General features: G+C 32.2%; 1 protein-coding gene across 1 annotated transcript in view; it reads left to right on the forward strand.

Annotated features, from left to right (window-relative positions):
• Positions 1–16,742, forward strand: part of GBE1 (1,4-alpha-glucan branching enzyme 1) — a 268,030-nt gene that overhangs the window by 178,984 nt on the left and 72,304 nt on the right. Inside the window, 4 exon segments of the mRNA XM_025449943.3 lie at positions 3,392–3,519; positions 8,087–8,185; positions 12,558–12,668; positions 15,667–15,838. Of these exon segments, the coding sequence (XP_025305728.2) occupies positions 3,392–3,519; positions 8,087–8,185; positions 12,558–12,668; positions 15,667–15,838 (510 nt within the window).

The raw sequence follows: 16,742 nt of genomic DNA on the forward strand, positions 1-16,742 counted from the left end.
TACCTGCCTTTGGCCCAGGGTAGGATCCTGGAGTCCCAGGATCAAGTCCCACATCAGGCTCCCTGCATGGAGCCTGCTTCTCTCTCTTCCTGTATCTCTGCCTCTGTGTGTGTGTGTGTGTGTGTGTGTGTGTGTGTGTGTGTCTCATGAAGAAATAAATAAAATATTAAAAAATAAAATTGGTATTTTCTTGATGATTAGTGTTGACCATCTTTTCATGTGTCTGCTGTCTGTATGTCTTCTTTGAAATCTTTATTCATATCCTCTGCCCATTTTTAATTGGATTATTTGTTTTTTTTTGATGTTAGGTTATATAAATTCTTTATATATTTTGGATATTAACTCCTTATCAATACATCTTTATATATTTTGGATATTAACCCCTTATCAATACATCATTTGCATTCATCTTCTCCCATTCTTTAGGTTGTCTTTTTGTTTTGTTAATGATTTCCTTCACTGTGCAAAAGCCTTTTATTTGCATATAGTCCCAGTAGTTTAATTTGCTTTTGTTTCCCGCACCAAAGAAGACCTATGTAGAAAGATGTTTCCATGGCTGATGTCAAAGAGATTACTGCCCGTGTTTTCTCTAGACATTTTATAGCTTCAGGTCTCACATTTAAGTCTTTAATCTATTTTGGGTTTATTTTTGTGTATGGTCTAAGAAAGGAGTCCAGTTTTATATTTTCTTGCCTTCTTTGTCATAGATTAATTGACCATAAAAGTGTGGATTTATTTCTGACTCTCTATTCTGTTTGTTGATCTCTGTGTTTGTTTTTTGTTCCAGTACAGTTGTGTTTTAATTACTACAGCTTTGTGGTAGATATTGAAATGTGAGATTGTGATGCCTCCAGTTTCGTTTTCCTTTTTCAAGATTGCTTTGGCCATGTGGGGGATTTTGTGGTACTATGCAAATTTAGGGTTATATATTCTAGTTCTGTGAAAAAATGCTATTGATGTTTGATAGGAATTTCATTGAATCTGAAGATTACTTTAGATAGAATATACATTTTAATTTTTTAAAAGATTTTATTTATTCATGAGAGATTGAAAGAGAGAGAGAGGCAGAGACACAGGCAGAGGGAGAAACAGGTTCCATGCAGGGAGCCCAACGTGGAACTTGATCTCGGGTCTCCAGGATCAGACCCTGGGCTGAAGGCAGCGCTAAATCGCTGAGCCACCTGGGCTGCCCCTAGAATAGACATTTTAACAGTACTGTTTCTCCCATTCCATCAACATGGAATAGCTTTCCATTTGTTTGTATTACCTTTAATTTCTTCCATCATTGTTTTATAGAGTACAGGTATTTCACCTCCTTGATTAAGTTCATTTCTAGGTATTTAATTCTTGTTGGTGCAACAGTATGGGATTGTTTTCTCAATTTCTCTTTCTGTTACTTCATATTAATGTATAGAAACTCAGTGAATTCCTACATATTAATTTTGTTTCCTGCAATTTTACTAAATCCATTTATCAGTTCTGTTAGTTTTTCATAGAATCTTTAGGGTTTTCCTGTATATGGTGTGTCATCTGCAAATACTGAAAATGATGAAAAACTGAGAGCTTTTCCTCTAAGATCAGGAACTAGTCAACGATGTCCACTCTCACCTCTTTTATTCAACACAGTACTGGAAGTCCTAGCCAAAGAAATAAAATGTTTCCTAAGTCAACCATGTTTTGCAGCACTCATAGAATTTGAACATGACATCACTGCAATGAGAACTAAGTAACATATAAATAAATAAATAAATAAATAAATAAATAAATAAATAAATAGGAATATTTGTAAATGTGTAGGTCCCTTTGCATATTAAACACTGACAAAAATGTGTGTATTTGAAATATAGGTGTTCACAGTTAAAATTAAATTATACATTAATTTGTAGTTAAAAAACATTGATCAGAGATCTTCAGTTTAAGAACTGTTCAAAGAAGTAGGATCACAGATCCTAATCCCTCAGCAGATAATATGGTAAATAATTTTTATTTTTAATGGGCAAATATTTACCAGCAATAACCAACCTGAAGAAGGGACTTTAAACTGAAAATCTTGAAAAGTGGCTGCTAAGGAAAGAAGCTATATTCTAAATGCCCTGTTATCTGCTCTTAATCATGGTGCTGCCCCCATGAAATGTTCCTAGGAAAGAAGTTGTATCTATAAAACATGACAGGTTTCACTGGTAGCTTCGAGTTTGGAGAGAAGCTGACTTAAAGGATGAAGAAGGAAAGCATGGCAAAGATCAAGAAAGAGCCTCTCCTAGATTATAACACCTGCAATATCCCTGTAGAAACTTTCTCTTCTGAGGCCTTAGTATTTCCCAAGGAATTGTGTAGTTAGGGAAATGAACCAAAAAAAAAAAAAATGAGATAAAGCAATTAACATCAAGACACAAAGTGTTCAATATATAAAATTTAGTGATAAAGAGAAGTTCAGCAGGTGACAGAAAAAGCAATTTACCTGTGTGGATGAAAACAGTGGCTGAACTCATACTTTTCTATTGCCAAAAGCAATGTCTACAAAATTCTTAGGAAACAAAATTTGAATCAAGATTTTGATAATTGAATTGCTATTCAGATATTAATTTGAAAGAGCTTGAGGAATAAAACTTCCATAATTATATTTGAGAATATCATTTAGTGATGAAATCCAGCAAACTGGAAAAAAAAAAAGTGAGTCAAAATAAAAAATTTGGTATAGGGAAACAGGAGGAAGAAGGCAGGTGTTGGACACTAATTTGATTTAATTAAAAGTGAGTAAACAATCAAATAATTGAAAGTAAGTAGTATAACCCCATTAAGTGCTAAGCAACCAAAATTAGGAGTGTGGGAAGGGAAGGCAGAAGAAAATTGGGAAGATGTTAAAATTTTTTTCATATAGTAAATCTGCATTGCATAAATTGAAGCACATATTTAAAAAATATAAACTATTTCTCAATGTTATGATGGTTTTCATATTTGCTTTTCTTTACTTCAAAGGGATCTAATAGTAACCAGCTAATAACATTAACATCTCCTTACCAAAAAAAAAAATAATAATAATAATAAAGTTTCTAAAAATTGAAATCTAGAACTCCCTTTGGTATCATTTCATTTTTTTGTTGTTATTTTGAAATTACATTAAAATTTTCAATTAAAATGCTGTGTTTGCTTTTGAAAAACAAAACTTGAACTGCAGGATTATCTGAAATCTGAATGTTTGATATGTAGAACTTTTCTAAGCTAGAACATATATTTGCTGATGATAATATTTCGTGATATTAAGGCTTAAGGCTCATTACACTTTACTATGATAACAAAACAGATCTCAACAAGCCGATTGGTGGGGGCATTTATGCTAAGTTAAGACTTGCAAGTTTAAAACATGCATCTATATTGATTTTCTGTTTTCTAGGTGAAGGTTTTTCAGGTGATTACCATGAATATTTTGGACTTCAAGTAGATGAAGATGCCTTGGTTTATCTCATGTTGGCAAATCATTTGGTTCACACGTTATATCCAGATTCTATAACAGTAGCCGAGGTAAAGCCATGATCATCTCTACCCTATGACCCCCTTTAACATAGAACATTTTGTCAGCATACAATATTGGAGCGATTAATCTCTTGTCAATAATTGCATAACTGAAATTATAGCCTCACTATAGTGCAGCTATCTTGTATGAGTGGCACATTATTTAGAATTCAGTGTTTTCTTATTAGGAGATAGTGTGCACTAATTACTTGTTATCATTCCATTGTTACAAAAGAAAATGCCAGTGGTTAGAAAGTAAAATATCCTAATCAGTGGACAGATCCTTTCACTGTGAGACCTTCAGCAGAGAAAAGAATTGAATATTAATGTGTGTCTATTTATTTATTTATTTATTTATTTATTTATTTATTTTTCCTTTTCTGGTTTAATCATTAGAGATGGCATGGCTCACTGCCTGCAAGCTTCTCTGAAGTCTCTCTTGTTCTGATGTGATTACCTTTCTTGTTTACGTTATTGCTCTTGGATTGCCAAATGTTCACTAGTTATTCATGATTACTGAAGTTTCATGATTAACTGTCCCAAAGCTGCACTGTAATGATATAATTCAGTATATGCATAATTGACAATTCCCCTCTTGGTGATAAATGTGATAAATTAAGAAGTTTGTTAAATGCTTATGCTAATTTAGATTTCGTTCTAAAATCCCTCTGGTTTTCTGAGTCCTCTTACTAGAAATTATTATTAAAATTGAATTTAGTGTGTTAAAACTGTTCTGTACAAAGTGTAGTGGTTGGCATATGAAAATAGCAAGAATATTGTTCAAAGAGTCATAGTTCAGTTGTATTTGCACATTGTCGGCATTTAGTTCATGGAAATGTAGTAGTGACAAATCTCCCTTCTGTGGTATTTATTATTTGTATAGACTTTTTTCTATACATCTTTTCTCAAAACCCTGACTCTTCAACTAGGTGGAATGATTTCCTTGTTTATCCCTGGATAGAGAGCAGTTATTACATTTTGTCTTCTAAATATACTCTAGGAACAGAGAAATGGACCCTAAATTTCTAGAATAAATTCTTATACAGAATTATAAAAAACACAACTATAATAACATTTTGATAAACCTGTATTATTCTACCCTCTGTTCTTCCCTACATTTGGTCATATCTTTTTTTTTTTTTTTGGTCATATCTTATATCTCACTAATTAATTTATGTACCGAAAATCTTTTAATGTCAGAGTGTATTTTAAACTTTTATTTTGTCTTTTCTATATTGTTATCTGTCAAACATCAAAAAAAACTTTTGTCAATTATATTTATGACAATTCAAAGCAGAGACAGTATAAATGAAAATTTACTACAAACAATTAATGACAGTACAAATCAAAAGTGGGTACTGGAGAAAAAGAAGCAATTATTTAATACATGAAACTTAAAATTGTTACATTGATCTTTCCGTTCATTTCAAGTCAAATACTTTCATCATCTAGGGAGCCTTGTCTGATTATCAGTGTTTTTACCAATGAAACTTTGAGACTTTAGCCTACTTTATATTACTTGGTTTTACTTTTTTTTTTTTTTTAACAAGATGTGTCTTCAATTTATTCTACTTAAATTGAAAACTACTTCAATTTCAGTACATCACTTTTCTGTCTAGTGGGAGTCTCTTCAATGTGAAAATTGATCCTCATGAACTTTTTTTTTTAAGAAAGGAATGTGGTATAACATAAGTAATTTATATAAAGTCCTATAGTAGAAATTTAAATTTATTTATAATGACAATTACTAAAATTGAAGACTTTTTTTCTGGAATGTATCTACCATTTCCCATGGTTTTCTTTGCTATATTAATTAAAAATATTTTGTGATTGATATTTTCTTTCCCTTTTGGAATAGTCATAGCAAACCTTAGATATTAAAAAAATAAAAGTATTTCAACTTTATTTGGAACACATAATCATTTTTATATGCTCTGTTGGTAGGTATTGAATTTTTTATATTTAAAGTATATTTATTTTAGTGATCTTTATGTTTACCGTTTTTTTTTCTTTTTTTAAGATTTTAAAAGAAAAGTCATGAACTCTTCTCTTTCAAAAGAGAGCTATAAATGTCTCATGTGCATTAACAGAGTAACTTTCTAGGATTCAGAATTAAGAGTCAAGACCATTTGGTGTCCACAAATAGTTTTTTATTTTTTTGTTTTTAGCTATCAAAGTATTTCCTAAAACTACCTTTAAAACAAATATAGAAAGCTCCTTAAGGTTTTTTGAGAAAAATTATCTTGGTCTTTAATACTAGCCTATCACCAGTCTTAGGAAAAGTCTTCTGGGAAGGCGTTTTGTCTATAATTACTCGAGAGCCTGATATTTAATACATATTCAACTAGTTTTTATAAAGAATCAAACTAAATGCCTACTATATTAGTGAAAATGTGACATATTTGGTAGATATAATCTCATTTACATTTTTTTCTTTTAAGCATTCATCCTTTTCACTTTTTTGTCCTTTTTTCAGTTATAAACTATGAAGTGCTATGTAGAAATAAGATATTATTGACAAATATTTCACTTTCTTACCAATAATTCCATTATGTACTATATTTAAATGTCTCTCTCTTTCATTAGAAAACAATTAAATTATTTTAGAAGTCAAAAGAGGTCATATATTCCTTTTTTCACACTCTTCTGTGTGAAGAGTTTGGGGATGGTGTTACAGATGAAGAAGCATTTGAGTCAAGTTTCAAAGAGCTCAGAGTGTGTGACAGTCTTTTATAGAAAGTAAGGATAATAATACATGGAAGAGTTTGGGCAGTGACATGCATAGAAGAGCTTGTGACAAGCACAGGAAAGAGTAAATATTTCAAAGTGAGTGATATATTTAGTACTTGAAATATAGCAGTAGAAATTATGGTGGAAAGATATAGATCTCTCCATTGTGCTTTCTGTGTACCTCAGTTAACAATTGTAACAACTATATTACATTATCATCTCATGATAATGAATGTGTATATGTTTATTTTGGTTCTAGTTTATGAATCCCAAAGGTAAAATATCATGTCTTATTTACCTTTAAATTCCTGACAGTGCCTTTATTCACTCACTCAAAAAATTTTATTGAGTTCCTGCTTTATTTCAGGTACTCTTCTACTACTCTGAATTCTTGGCATGTCAGTCAGTAAACAACAATAGCAACAACCACAAAACCCTTGCTTTGTAGATCTTACATTCTAACAGCCAGTAAGGAGGCAGATAATCAAATAGGAAATTATATCATCAGTGCTTAAAGCATGATTGTTGAATTGAATCTTTAGCTAAAGAATTTGATGTTTTGATTTTTGGCTATTGGAAGTTATTGATGGGCAGTGATAGGGCACGGTCTCATAAATTGTTAATTTGTGGGGCTCCTGGGAGGCTGTTGATTAAGTGTCCCACTCTTGATTTTGGCTCAGGTCATGATCTCAAGGTGGTGAGATTGAGCCCATGTGGGGCTCCATGCTTAGTGGGAAGTCTGCTTGTCTCTGTCTCTCTCTCTCTCTCCCCTTCTCTCTCTGTACCACCCCTCCCCCCAGCTCGTGCTCTCATGCTCTCTCTAAAGTAAATAAATAAATCTTTAAAAACAAGAAATGGTAATTTGGCTGCAGTTTGGGTGAAGGGAAATTGGAGATGGGGAATTGCATTTAGAAGCATAATGGTCTAAGTAAGGAGTAATGAAGATTAAATGAGACAATGGCAATAGAAATGAAGCAAGGGAAAAGGATTTATTTGAGAGATATTATAGAGTTAGAGTTGCTAATATGTGGCTCATATTTCACCATAGTTGCTGGTATAATATATTTTTGCTACATCTGGGGTTTTACACCACCTTTTTTTTCCTCTTGTGTGTTTTTTCGATTATCAGTAATCTAGTGGTAGCATGACAGAGGAAGAAGACACTCTGTCAAGTGGCCTGACATCTGAGTCCTGACTCTACCATTGAGACACATATCTTTAAAGATCCCTTCACCTGAGTGAGCTTCAGTTTCTGTATCTTCTAGATGAAGAGGATCCCCCAGATAACCTTAAGACCCACTTCAAGTATAGCTGACTATAGTGAAAGCCATCTTATTGTTTCATTCTTAATGTACTGTCTTCTTTTAATCTCCTCAGAAGCTAGGTGCTCACAAAATACACTCCATGTCAGTACTATATACAAAGAGAATAAGTGTTACAGATAAATTCCACGTGCATTTTTGTGTTTGATGAAAGCAATAGGAAAATGTTCAGACAGTAGCTCAAAAATAAGTCTAAAAAACTATTTTAGCAGTAATCGTCTTACTCTTTTGTGTCTACTTTATGATACTAAGAAAAAGAAAAAAAAAAATCGCCTCATGAGATTGAAGCTGTCCTTACTTGGAAATGAGATATACTATACTCTGGTTTCTCTTCAGATCGAATAAATCTTTTGCCTTTTACTGTCATAGTTGAAACTACCATCACAATTATCCTGCTGAAACATTCCAAAAATACATGCTCCCATTTACTGTTTTTATTTATTGGCCTAGAATTTACCGTCAGAGGAATATTTAGCAAGAATCTGAGCGATATGAACTGATAATGCTGGTGTATTTTGTTTCAGGATGTATCAGGAATGCCAGCTCTCTGTTCTCCAATTTCCCAGGGAGGGGTTGGCTTTGATTATCGATTAGCCATGGCAATTCCAGATAAATGGATCCAGGTAAGATTTCATATGATTTATTTTTCCTGCAAATACTATTATTATGTTGGTTTATTTATTATGTCTTTGATTTATCTTATAATTTGTGGTCATTGGTTATAAATATTATTAACTATTCTAATTGAAATATTAAATCTTCCCATTAGTGTGTTGATTCTTGTCCTCTTTAATAAGGTACTTAAAGTTCTAAAGGTTCTAGTTTAAAGTATTCATACTTGAGTTATTCAGGCAAGGGAAAAATATTAATGTAATGTTAGCTGTGTACATGGAATTGTACAATTATCATTGAAGTTTTATGAAACTTTAGTTCTCTATTTTAAACACATTAAACATCATTAAGGCATCCATTTCTGCCTCCAGACCATCAGTGTAGAAGTTACTCCTTAATTCCCACTACTTGCTTCATAGTATTTGTTTTCCTCAACAGATTTGGATTCATCTACTCCTTTATTTAACTTATAGAAATTCTTACCATGTGTCAAGCCCTAGGAATGAATACATTATACTTTGCATATAATTTCTAATGCAATTTTATTAAATTTAATGACGCTTAAGTACCTTGGATTATATTTTGTTTTATTTAATATTTGCCTAAAAGACCAATGTTGTTATATAGACTTAGATTTGACATAGAACATTTCTGAGTGGCTATGTCCATAATCATAGTATGAATATGTATAAGGAAATATCCCAGTGTGGGCTGTGACTGGGGAATAATTCTAGGTTGATGTACACCTTGAAATATTCTTGAATTTGCACAAAAATACTGTGATCTTCAGTTCTCTCACCTTGGTTTAAGGGTCTTTACCCACCATCTTTTAGGATTTCTAATCTTCCATGCAGACTTTTTTCCCTTCACAAGAGCCAAATCTTCCTTTTTTCACCTCCTACTGAAAAGCCTTTACCAGTTTTTGTGCAGATTCAAGAATATTTCATTTTCTGAACAATGATGACAGTTTAAAAAATAAAATTAATTTAACTTATAAAACATTTTAGTACCTTGTATCCTTAAGGTACTGAATTAGTACCTCATACGAATGGAAAAATGTATTGTCCTATGTTTAGGATATGACCATAATGTCTTGTTAGATCATGAATTCTCTGAAGACAGATGTCATCTTCTGTTTTATGTAATTATTTAAAAATCTTTTTTATCACCAAAGCAGGAAACTCAGTTAATAAGACAAGAGATAACTAAAATAATATTTTTTAAAAACTCAGTGATTTCCTCTACTTTTATAATTTGTACATTTAAAAAGAAAATTCCATAAATAACTGTTGTTTCTCCAAATGTCAGTAAAGCACACAAGAGTATCAATCCAAATGATAGCTGTACTCAGAATGTATATGGTAATCACCGTGATCTACCGATAGGGTCTGAGTTAGGTTTGAATGCTAAATTTCATTCGTGTTCTTGTTGTTCAAAAACAAATTATTTACCACTTTCTACTTCTATTAGTTCAAAGTCAGTAGTTTGGAATATCATATTTAATCATATTTAATCACTTACTGAACAAATACTTGCCTATCTAAAATATGCCGAATTTGTAGCATCTCTTTTCATTTAGTTGATCATTTTTATTATCTACCTTTTATCACCTTTTTATGTTAAATTAAGTATTTAATTGAATTCATTAACTTAACCAAATATTTATTAAGCATTTTGTATTTTTATGATATAAAATTTCTTAATTAAGCTTTTTATATTAAGGTAGTTGTAGATTCCCATGTAGTTAGTGTAAGAACAGTTGTAATACAGTGAGATCTGATACCCTTTACCAGCATTTTCCAATGGTAACATCTCGTAAAGTTATGGTATAGTCTCACATCTATGATACTGACAACTGATACCATTAAAGTATAGAATATTTCCATCACCATAAAGTTCTTTCATATTGTCCCAGTCACTTTTTAACTGGCAACCACTAATCTGATCTCCATTTCTGTAATTTTTTTTCATTTCAAGAATGTGATATAAATGAAATCATATAATATGCAACCTTTTGGGATTGCCATTTTTCACTCAGCAAAATTCTCTGGAGATTCATATTGGTTGTTGCATGTATCAGTAGTTTATTCTTTTTTATTGCTGAATGATATTCCATGGTATGGATATACCACAGTTTGCCTAATCAGTTGCCCATTATAGACAGCAGGTCTGTTTCTAGGTTTTGGCTATTATATATAAATAAAGCTGCTATAAACAAGTGTGTGAAGATTTTGTATGGCCATAAATTTTAATTAAGATAAATGCCAAAAAGTGTAATTATTGGCTCATATAGTAATTGAATATTTATTTGAGTAGCTGGATATTTAATTTCTTAAGAAACTACCAAACTTATCCAGAGTAACTATACCATTTTACATTCCCATCAACAATGTTGGAGAGATCCAGTTTCTGTATATCCTTGCACCTATTTTTGTCTTTCTATAATAGGTGTGTAGTGATATCTAACTGTGGTTTTAATTTGCATTTCCTTAGTGGCTTATCTTTTCAGGTGTTTATTTGCCTTCTATATGTCCTCCTTAATGAAATGTCTATTCATATCTTTTGACCATTTTCTAATTGGATCATCTGTTTACTATGGAGTTTTGAGAGTTCTTTATATAATCTAAATTAAGCTCTTTTGTTGGATATGTGGTTGGCAAATGTTTTCTCCCAGTCTATTGCCTTTTGATTCTGTTCATATAGACTTTGACAGAACAAAAGTTCTTTGTCTATTAAATTTGACAAAGTCCAATTTATCTTTCTTTTTTTCTTATAAAGACCTTTTTTGGTGTCAAGCCTAAGAATTCTTTGACTCTCCTATGTTTTCTATTAAACATTTTATACTTTTATATTTAAATCCATGGTCCATTTTGGATTAATTTTTGTTCAACCAATGTTTAAGACTTAGTTCTTTATTCAAGTTCCTTCCTTCCTTTCTCCTGTTTTGACAACTTATGCCACCTTTGGAGAAAGATCCAAAGAGGGATCTAATTACCTCTAATTACCTTGGACCTATCCAAGTTATCCAGGATAATCTTTCCATCTCAATGTATTACAGTTTATTCCATCTCTAAAGTCCTTTTGCTTGGAAGACAACATATTCATTCATAGGCTGTGGGCACTAGGATGTGAACATCTATAGGTGGCCATTATTCTGCCTAACACAGTCTGCTATCTCATGCTCAGTGATTCACACTGTAATTATGAGAGATGGCTAAGCACATCTGAATTCTATAGGGCAAAAGTCAGAAAATAAAGATTCAAGAAGGCCTGAACCCCATTTCTCGTATCAAAATCTGCATTAGTTTTGCATTAGTTGCTCTTCGACAAATTACCACAAACCTAATAACTTAAAACATTACTCAGTTGCTATCTCATGGTTTCTTCAAAGGACATCCATCATATTACCTCCACTGTAGGTAAAGAATTGATTGCACAGAGATGTGAATATGGGGAAGAAGGAATCATGAGGACCATCTAGAATTCTGCCTATTGGAGGGCAGTTGACACTTTGGACAGAGAAATGAATGCATGCAGAAAGAACGTATTAATTAGAAAAGAGAGGTTATTTTTAGGAACAGCTTCCAGGAACATCAGCTTTATAGGATAGGCAGAAGAAGAAAATGCAGGATGCCTAGAGTGGTAAGAAAACAAAACAAAACAATCAAGAGTTTCACGCCAGTAGACTAAGAAGAAAAGTCTTTCATAGGAAGGGTTGGAGTCAGTACTCTCAACCTGTACAGCAAATAATTGCCTAAGGAAGAGAAATTATTACCTAAGAGGCAGTCATCTGCAATCTTGGGACGGTCACTTGCACTGAAATAGAGCAGAAGCCAGATTGTAGACTGAGTATAACTGAAGTGGAGAAGGAAATGTCTGGTCTGTTAAGATGGTAATTATTTCATGATAATTAGCCTTTAAACTTTGAAATAACAATTGTTGTTTAGTTATTATCTTTTTTTAAAGAATGGAACACAACATTATTCCTGCTAAAATTTTCTTTATTCAAATCTAAAAATGTAGCAAGAATATCTCTCTTTTGTGAAAGTTACAGAAAGATACGTGTACAATAACACTTCACTGTGGTCATTAACCAAGAGGTAGCAGTTGTTACAGGGGGAAAAAAGGTCGAAAAAATCCTAAAGTGCGATGATCTGCACAAAACAAACATACCCGCACGGACACACCATATCACTGTCATTGAATAGTCTGTATAAAAGCTGTGATTTTAGTGAAAGTTTAACCAAAGATATTTTTGCTACATGGGGTGCACTTGTATCTATATGTCAAAAAGCTTGAACTGATATGATGAATGCCCTCAGATAGTGATTTAAGGTAAGAACAGTAATGGTTTATTCAAATTATTTTCTCTCTTGCATTTAGCTACTTAAAGAGTTTAAAGACGAAGATTGGAATATGGGCAATATTGTGTACACACTCACAAACAGACGCTACCTTGAAAAATGCATTGCTTATGCAGAGAGTCATGATCAGGTAAATGAATATGTGTATAAATTAATTGTATCTCTTTATGTATTTATTAACATATCTAACACAAACATATCTAAATGCAAGTATCTATAGTTTAAAACAGCTAATAGAATTATACCTTTATGTGAAAACTTTTCATATTTGAAAAACATTTAAAATTATTTTGCAGATCTATAAATTCCAGCTTCAAAATGAAGTACTATTTTTATTCTGCCAAACTGTAATTAAAAAATGGTAAATGACAGTTGCAAGTGTTCTCTTATGTGTTTTCCTTTGTTGTAGCAAGAGGAATATTGGTGCTGATCCAGATTAATTTTAATTTCCATTTTAGGGTTCCTTCTAAAGGTTTTCTTTTATGCTTTTTGACAAGCTTTCATCATTTTTGCCCATAATCACTGAAATATCTTACTAAGTAATTGCCCTGACCTCTGTTTGTCCAGCTTTGGCTCATCCTTTCTAATGCAGCCTGAGATATTTTCCAAAGAGCAAAGCTCATTTTGTCAACCCAGATCTTTGATTAAATCTTTTCATTCAAGGCTACTCATATTCTGGCCTAAGCCAAAGTTTCTGCCTTCATTCTCTGCTCAACTCCCCAAGCATTTTATTTTTCAATCTGATAAAATTCCCAACCTTTCTTGAATAAGCCAACCTTGTTCCAATCCTGTACTTTCCCACACACCCCTGCAAATGCCTAGTGCCCCTGGGAAGTTTCTATGAAGTCCTGCCACCTTGCTTCAGATGTCATATTCTCCCTCAAGATTTTGTCTAGTTGTATAGGGAAAAGTAGTTGCCTCATCCTTCATGCTTTCATCACATTTAGGCAGAATATTTGTTTCCATTAGCTTTATATTTCCAGCCTTACTGTTCAATAAACGTAAGTATTATGTTTATTGGTGACTCTAAGCTGACTCTTGGTTTCAGCTCAGGTCATGATCTCAGGCTCCGTGCTCAGCTTGGAGCCTGCTTGAGATTCTCTCTCTTCTTCTCCCTGCCCCTTTCCCCTCTCCCTGGCTCACACTCTCTCCTTCCTCTCCCTCTCTCTGTCTCTTTCTCAGATAAGTAAATAAAATCTGTAAAAAAAAATTATTTACATTATGTGTATTAAGAAAATGGAAGCTTAAACAATAAACCTGTTATTTTTGCAGAAATTGACCATTTAAGGTAAACAGGTAGAGTTTTAGTGTCACCTTGATCCTGGATTTCTAACCTCCAGAACTGTGAGAAATAAATTTCTGTGTTTATATACACCCTTTCTGTGGAATTTTGTTATGGCAGCCCTAGCAGACTGACACACGTACCAATGAAATACAGCTTCAATCTGGCACATAAGATACCACCATGTAAGTGTAGCTCAGAAATAGGCTTCATTGTTAAAGAAGTTTGGAGACAGCGTATACATGATGTATTTGCTAAATAATTATTAGACAGTACTGGTTCTTGAACAGTTTGTCCTTTTCCCTTGTTTTGAATCATTTGATTATATTCTTATGTGTAAATATGTTTATCTCTTTAACCTATGATCCTATTACAAAATTATTTCGATATTTCTGCTGTATATTTTTTGTATTATTCACTTAATAAACATACATATTTATAATTTTATCAGATTTAAGATTTAAGATGTCAGCAGGTTTAGTTTCTCCTGAAGAGGCTTGCAGATGGCCATCATCTTTCTGTTCTCAAGTAGTCTTTTTTTTCCATGCACACTCATCCTAGAATTTCTTCCTCTTCATATCAGGACTCCACGCATATTAGAATAAAGTCACAGTCTTAATGACCTTCTTTAATCTTGATTACCTCTTTACAGGTGCTCTCTCTAAATGTAGTCATATCGGAGGTTATGGCTTCAACATGAATTTGAAGAAGGCACAGTTTAGTCCGTAACTGTACACATTCACTTTATATGTTTAGATTTAAAATACTTACCTCTAAGTCAGAGAACAAAGAGTCTACTTTGATAAAGTAAAATAATTTGAACTCAAGTAATACAGATGACGATTACCATCTAATCAAACTCTGAGAATTCTAATGCCCGGAACCATATTCTGAGGCAATTCTTTATTGGCCCTTAAAATAAGGACAAAACCCACAGAATAAGTAGACATTCTTCTAACAGTATATTAAAGAAAAGTTATTTTAATCAAAATTGTTTGGAAATTATAACAGGTTTATAGGTAAAAAATATTTTTCTAAAAATTAAAATTATTATAATAGAGTAAGGAAATTAATGGTTTAATCGTTCTTATATGTTTCACTATATATTATTTTTTGTCAATGAAAAATACTTTGCATTAGTTAGCCAATTCTTAACCATTAATAATTAAGATTTTTAAGAAGGCTCTCTTCTGCTACTCAAGATGTTTCTGAATTACCCATCCTATTTATCAACTGTTATATTTTCATATAAAATAAACTAATTTTAGATTAGGTGCCAAATTCAATGAGAAAGCAAACTTTACATTTTAAGAAAAACCTGTCAACCCTCTGCTAAAGGGTAAATAGGGTCCATTTTACTGTATTTATGTACCTATGTTTTATATATAAATACACATACATAAATATAAATACATATGCATATAAATCATTTTTAAGTCTTCCATTCTTTCAAAACAAACAAAATCATAGTAACACAAACTATTTTAAAATTTACGTAGTATTCTCAACATTATAATAAATATTTATTCCAATTTGAGAAAACTTGAAACATCACCTCAGGTCTAATATTCAGGTGGCTCTTATCCTGAGTTTTCACCAAGCTCTTTAAAAATAAAAATATATCTTGAAAATAGATGGTGTTGATCTCTGACCAGCTCACCTGATTTTACCACTTCACTTTCGGTGTAGAAAGCAACAATTGGAAAATACCTGAAATTAATACTAATTCAAACACCTCTCCTACATTCTTTCCCAACTCGTGATTAATTACATGTTATTCTAATATAAAACACAACTGCTTAGTACCTATTCTTTGTACTTATCTCAGTGACTTCTATTTCCCTAGGCACTTGTTGGGGATAAGACACTGGCATTTTGGTTGATGGATGCTGAAATGTATACCAACATGAGTGTTCTGACCCCATTTACTCCAGTTATTGATCGTGGAATACAACTTCATAAAATGATTCGACTCATTACTCATGCTCTTGGTGGAGAAGGTTATCTCAATTTCATGGGTAAGTATGAGTTGAACACATATCCCATCTACGTTCAGAACATTAACTAAGATTCCATGTGACATAAATCATGTAGAATAGATTGAATTGGCTGTTCAGATTTGAAAACAGAAAATTACAGCCCTGTTTCTTTAATACACAGTCATATATGACCTGAACAAATTAAATTACTATAAGATCACTGTTATACTAATATGTGATAAAAAGCAGTCTGATAAGCTGGCATTTTGTTTAATGCTTTTGTCAACTAGTGGAGTGAACTATTTTTAAAACTTAGAATTATTATTCTGAATCTAATCACTAGAGGTTGTTTTATTATTTTAGTATTTGCACATTAAACATAAGAAAGACATAATTGTCATGTCATAACATGTCAAGCTAAGATTATTGGTCTTTGAGGTAATTGTACACTAGTATATTTATATTATAAATGTGAAATATAAAGCAAAGGAGTTATTATATATATATATAAAGTATATTTATATATATATATAAAATAGGAAAACTATGAATTTTCAAAGGTCATTGTTGTCCAAAGGATCTTGAATGATAAAATATAGCAGTTAACTAATAGTATTTTCTGTTCTATTTGGTCTACAATGATCTTTTGAGCATTTAAGTTTTAGGAGATTTTACCAGTTTTTAGGCTAGAGAGAGATAGACTGGGAAATGTGTATGGGAGGCTGACTTATTTTTCTATAGTAAAAGCCTTAGGGCTTTAAATTAATTCATTTCTATCTGGAAATTTGTATAGAGAACCTCAGATTGGACTTTTACTTGAGCTTAGGAAGCCCAAACCTATAAACTATACACTGGATTTCACCTGGATGGCCTGTACCTTTGGGTGTATTCCTCTGCTCCTAGGATCACCAAAATTTGTTAATATCCCTAAGCTGTCCAGAAG

This window comes from Canis lupus, chromosome 31 (assembly GCF_003254725.2).
Source record: "Canis lupus dingo isolate Sandy chromosome 31, ASM325472v2, whole genome shotgun sequence".
NCBI lineage: Eukaryota > Metazoa > Chordata > Mammalia > Carnivora > Canidae > Canis > Canis lupus.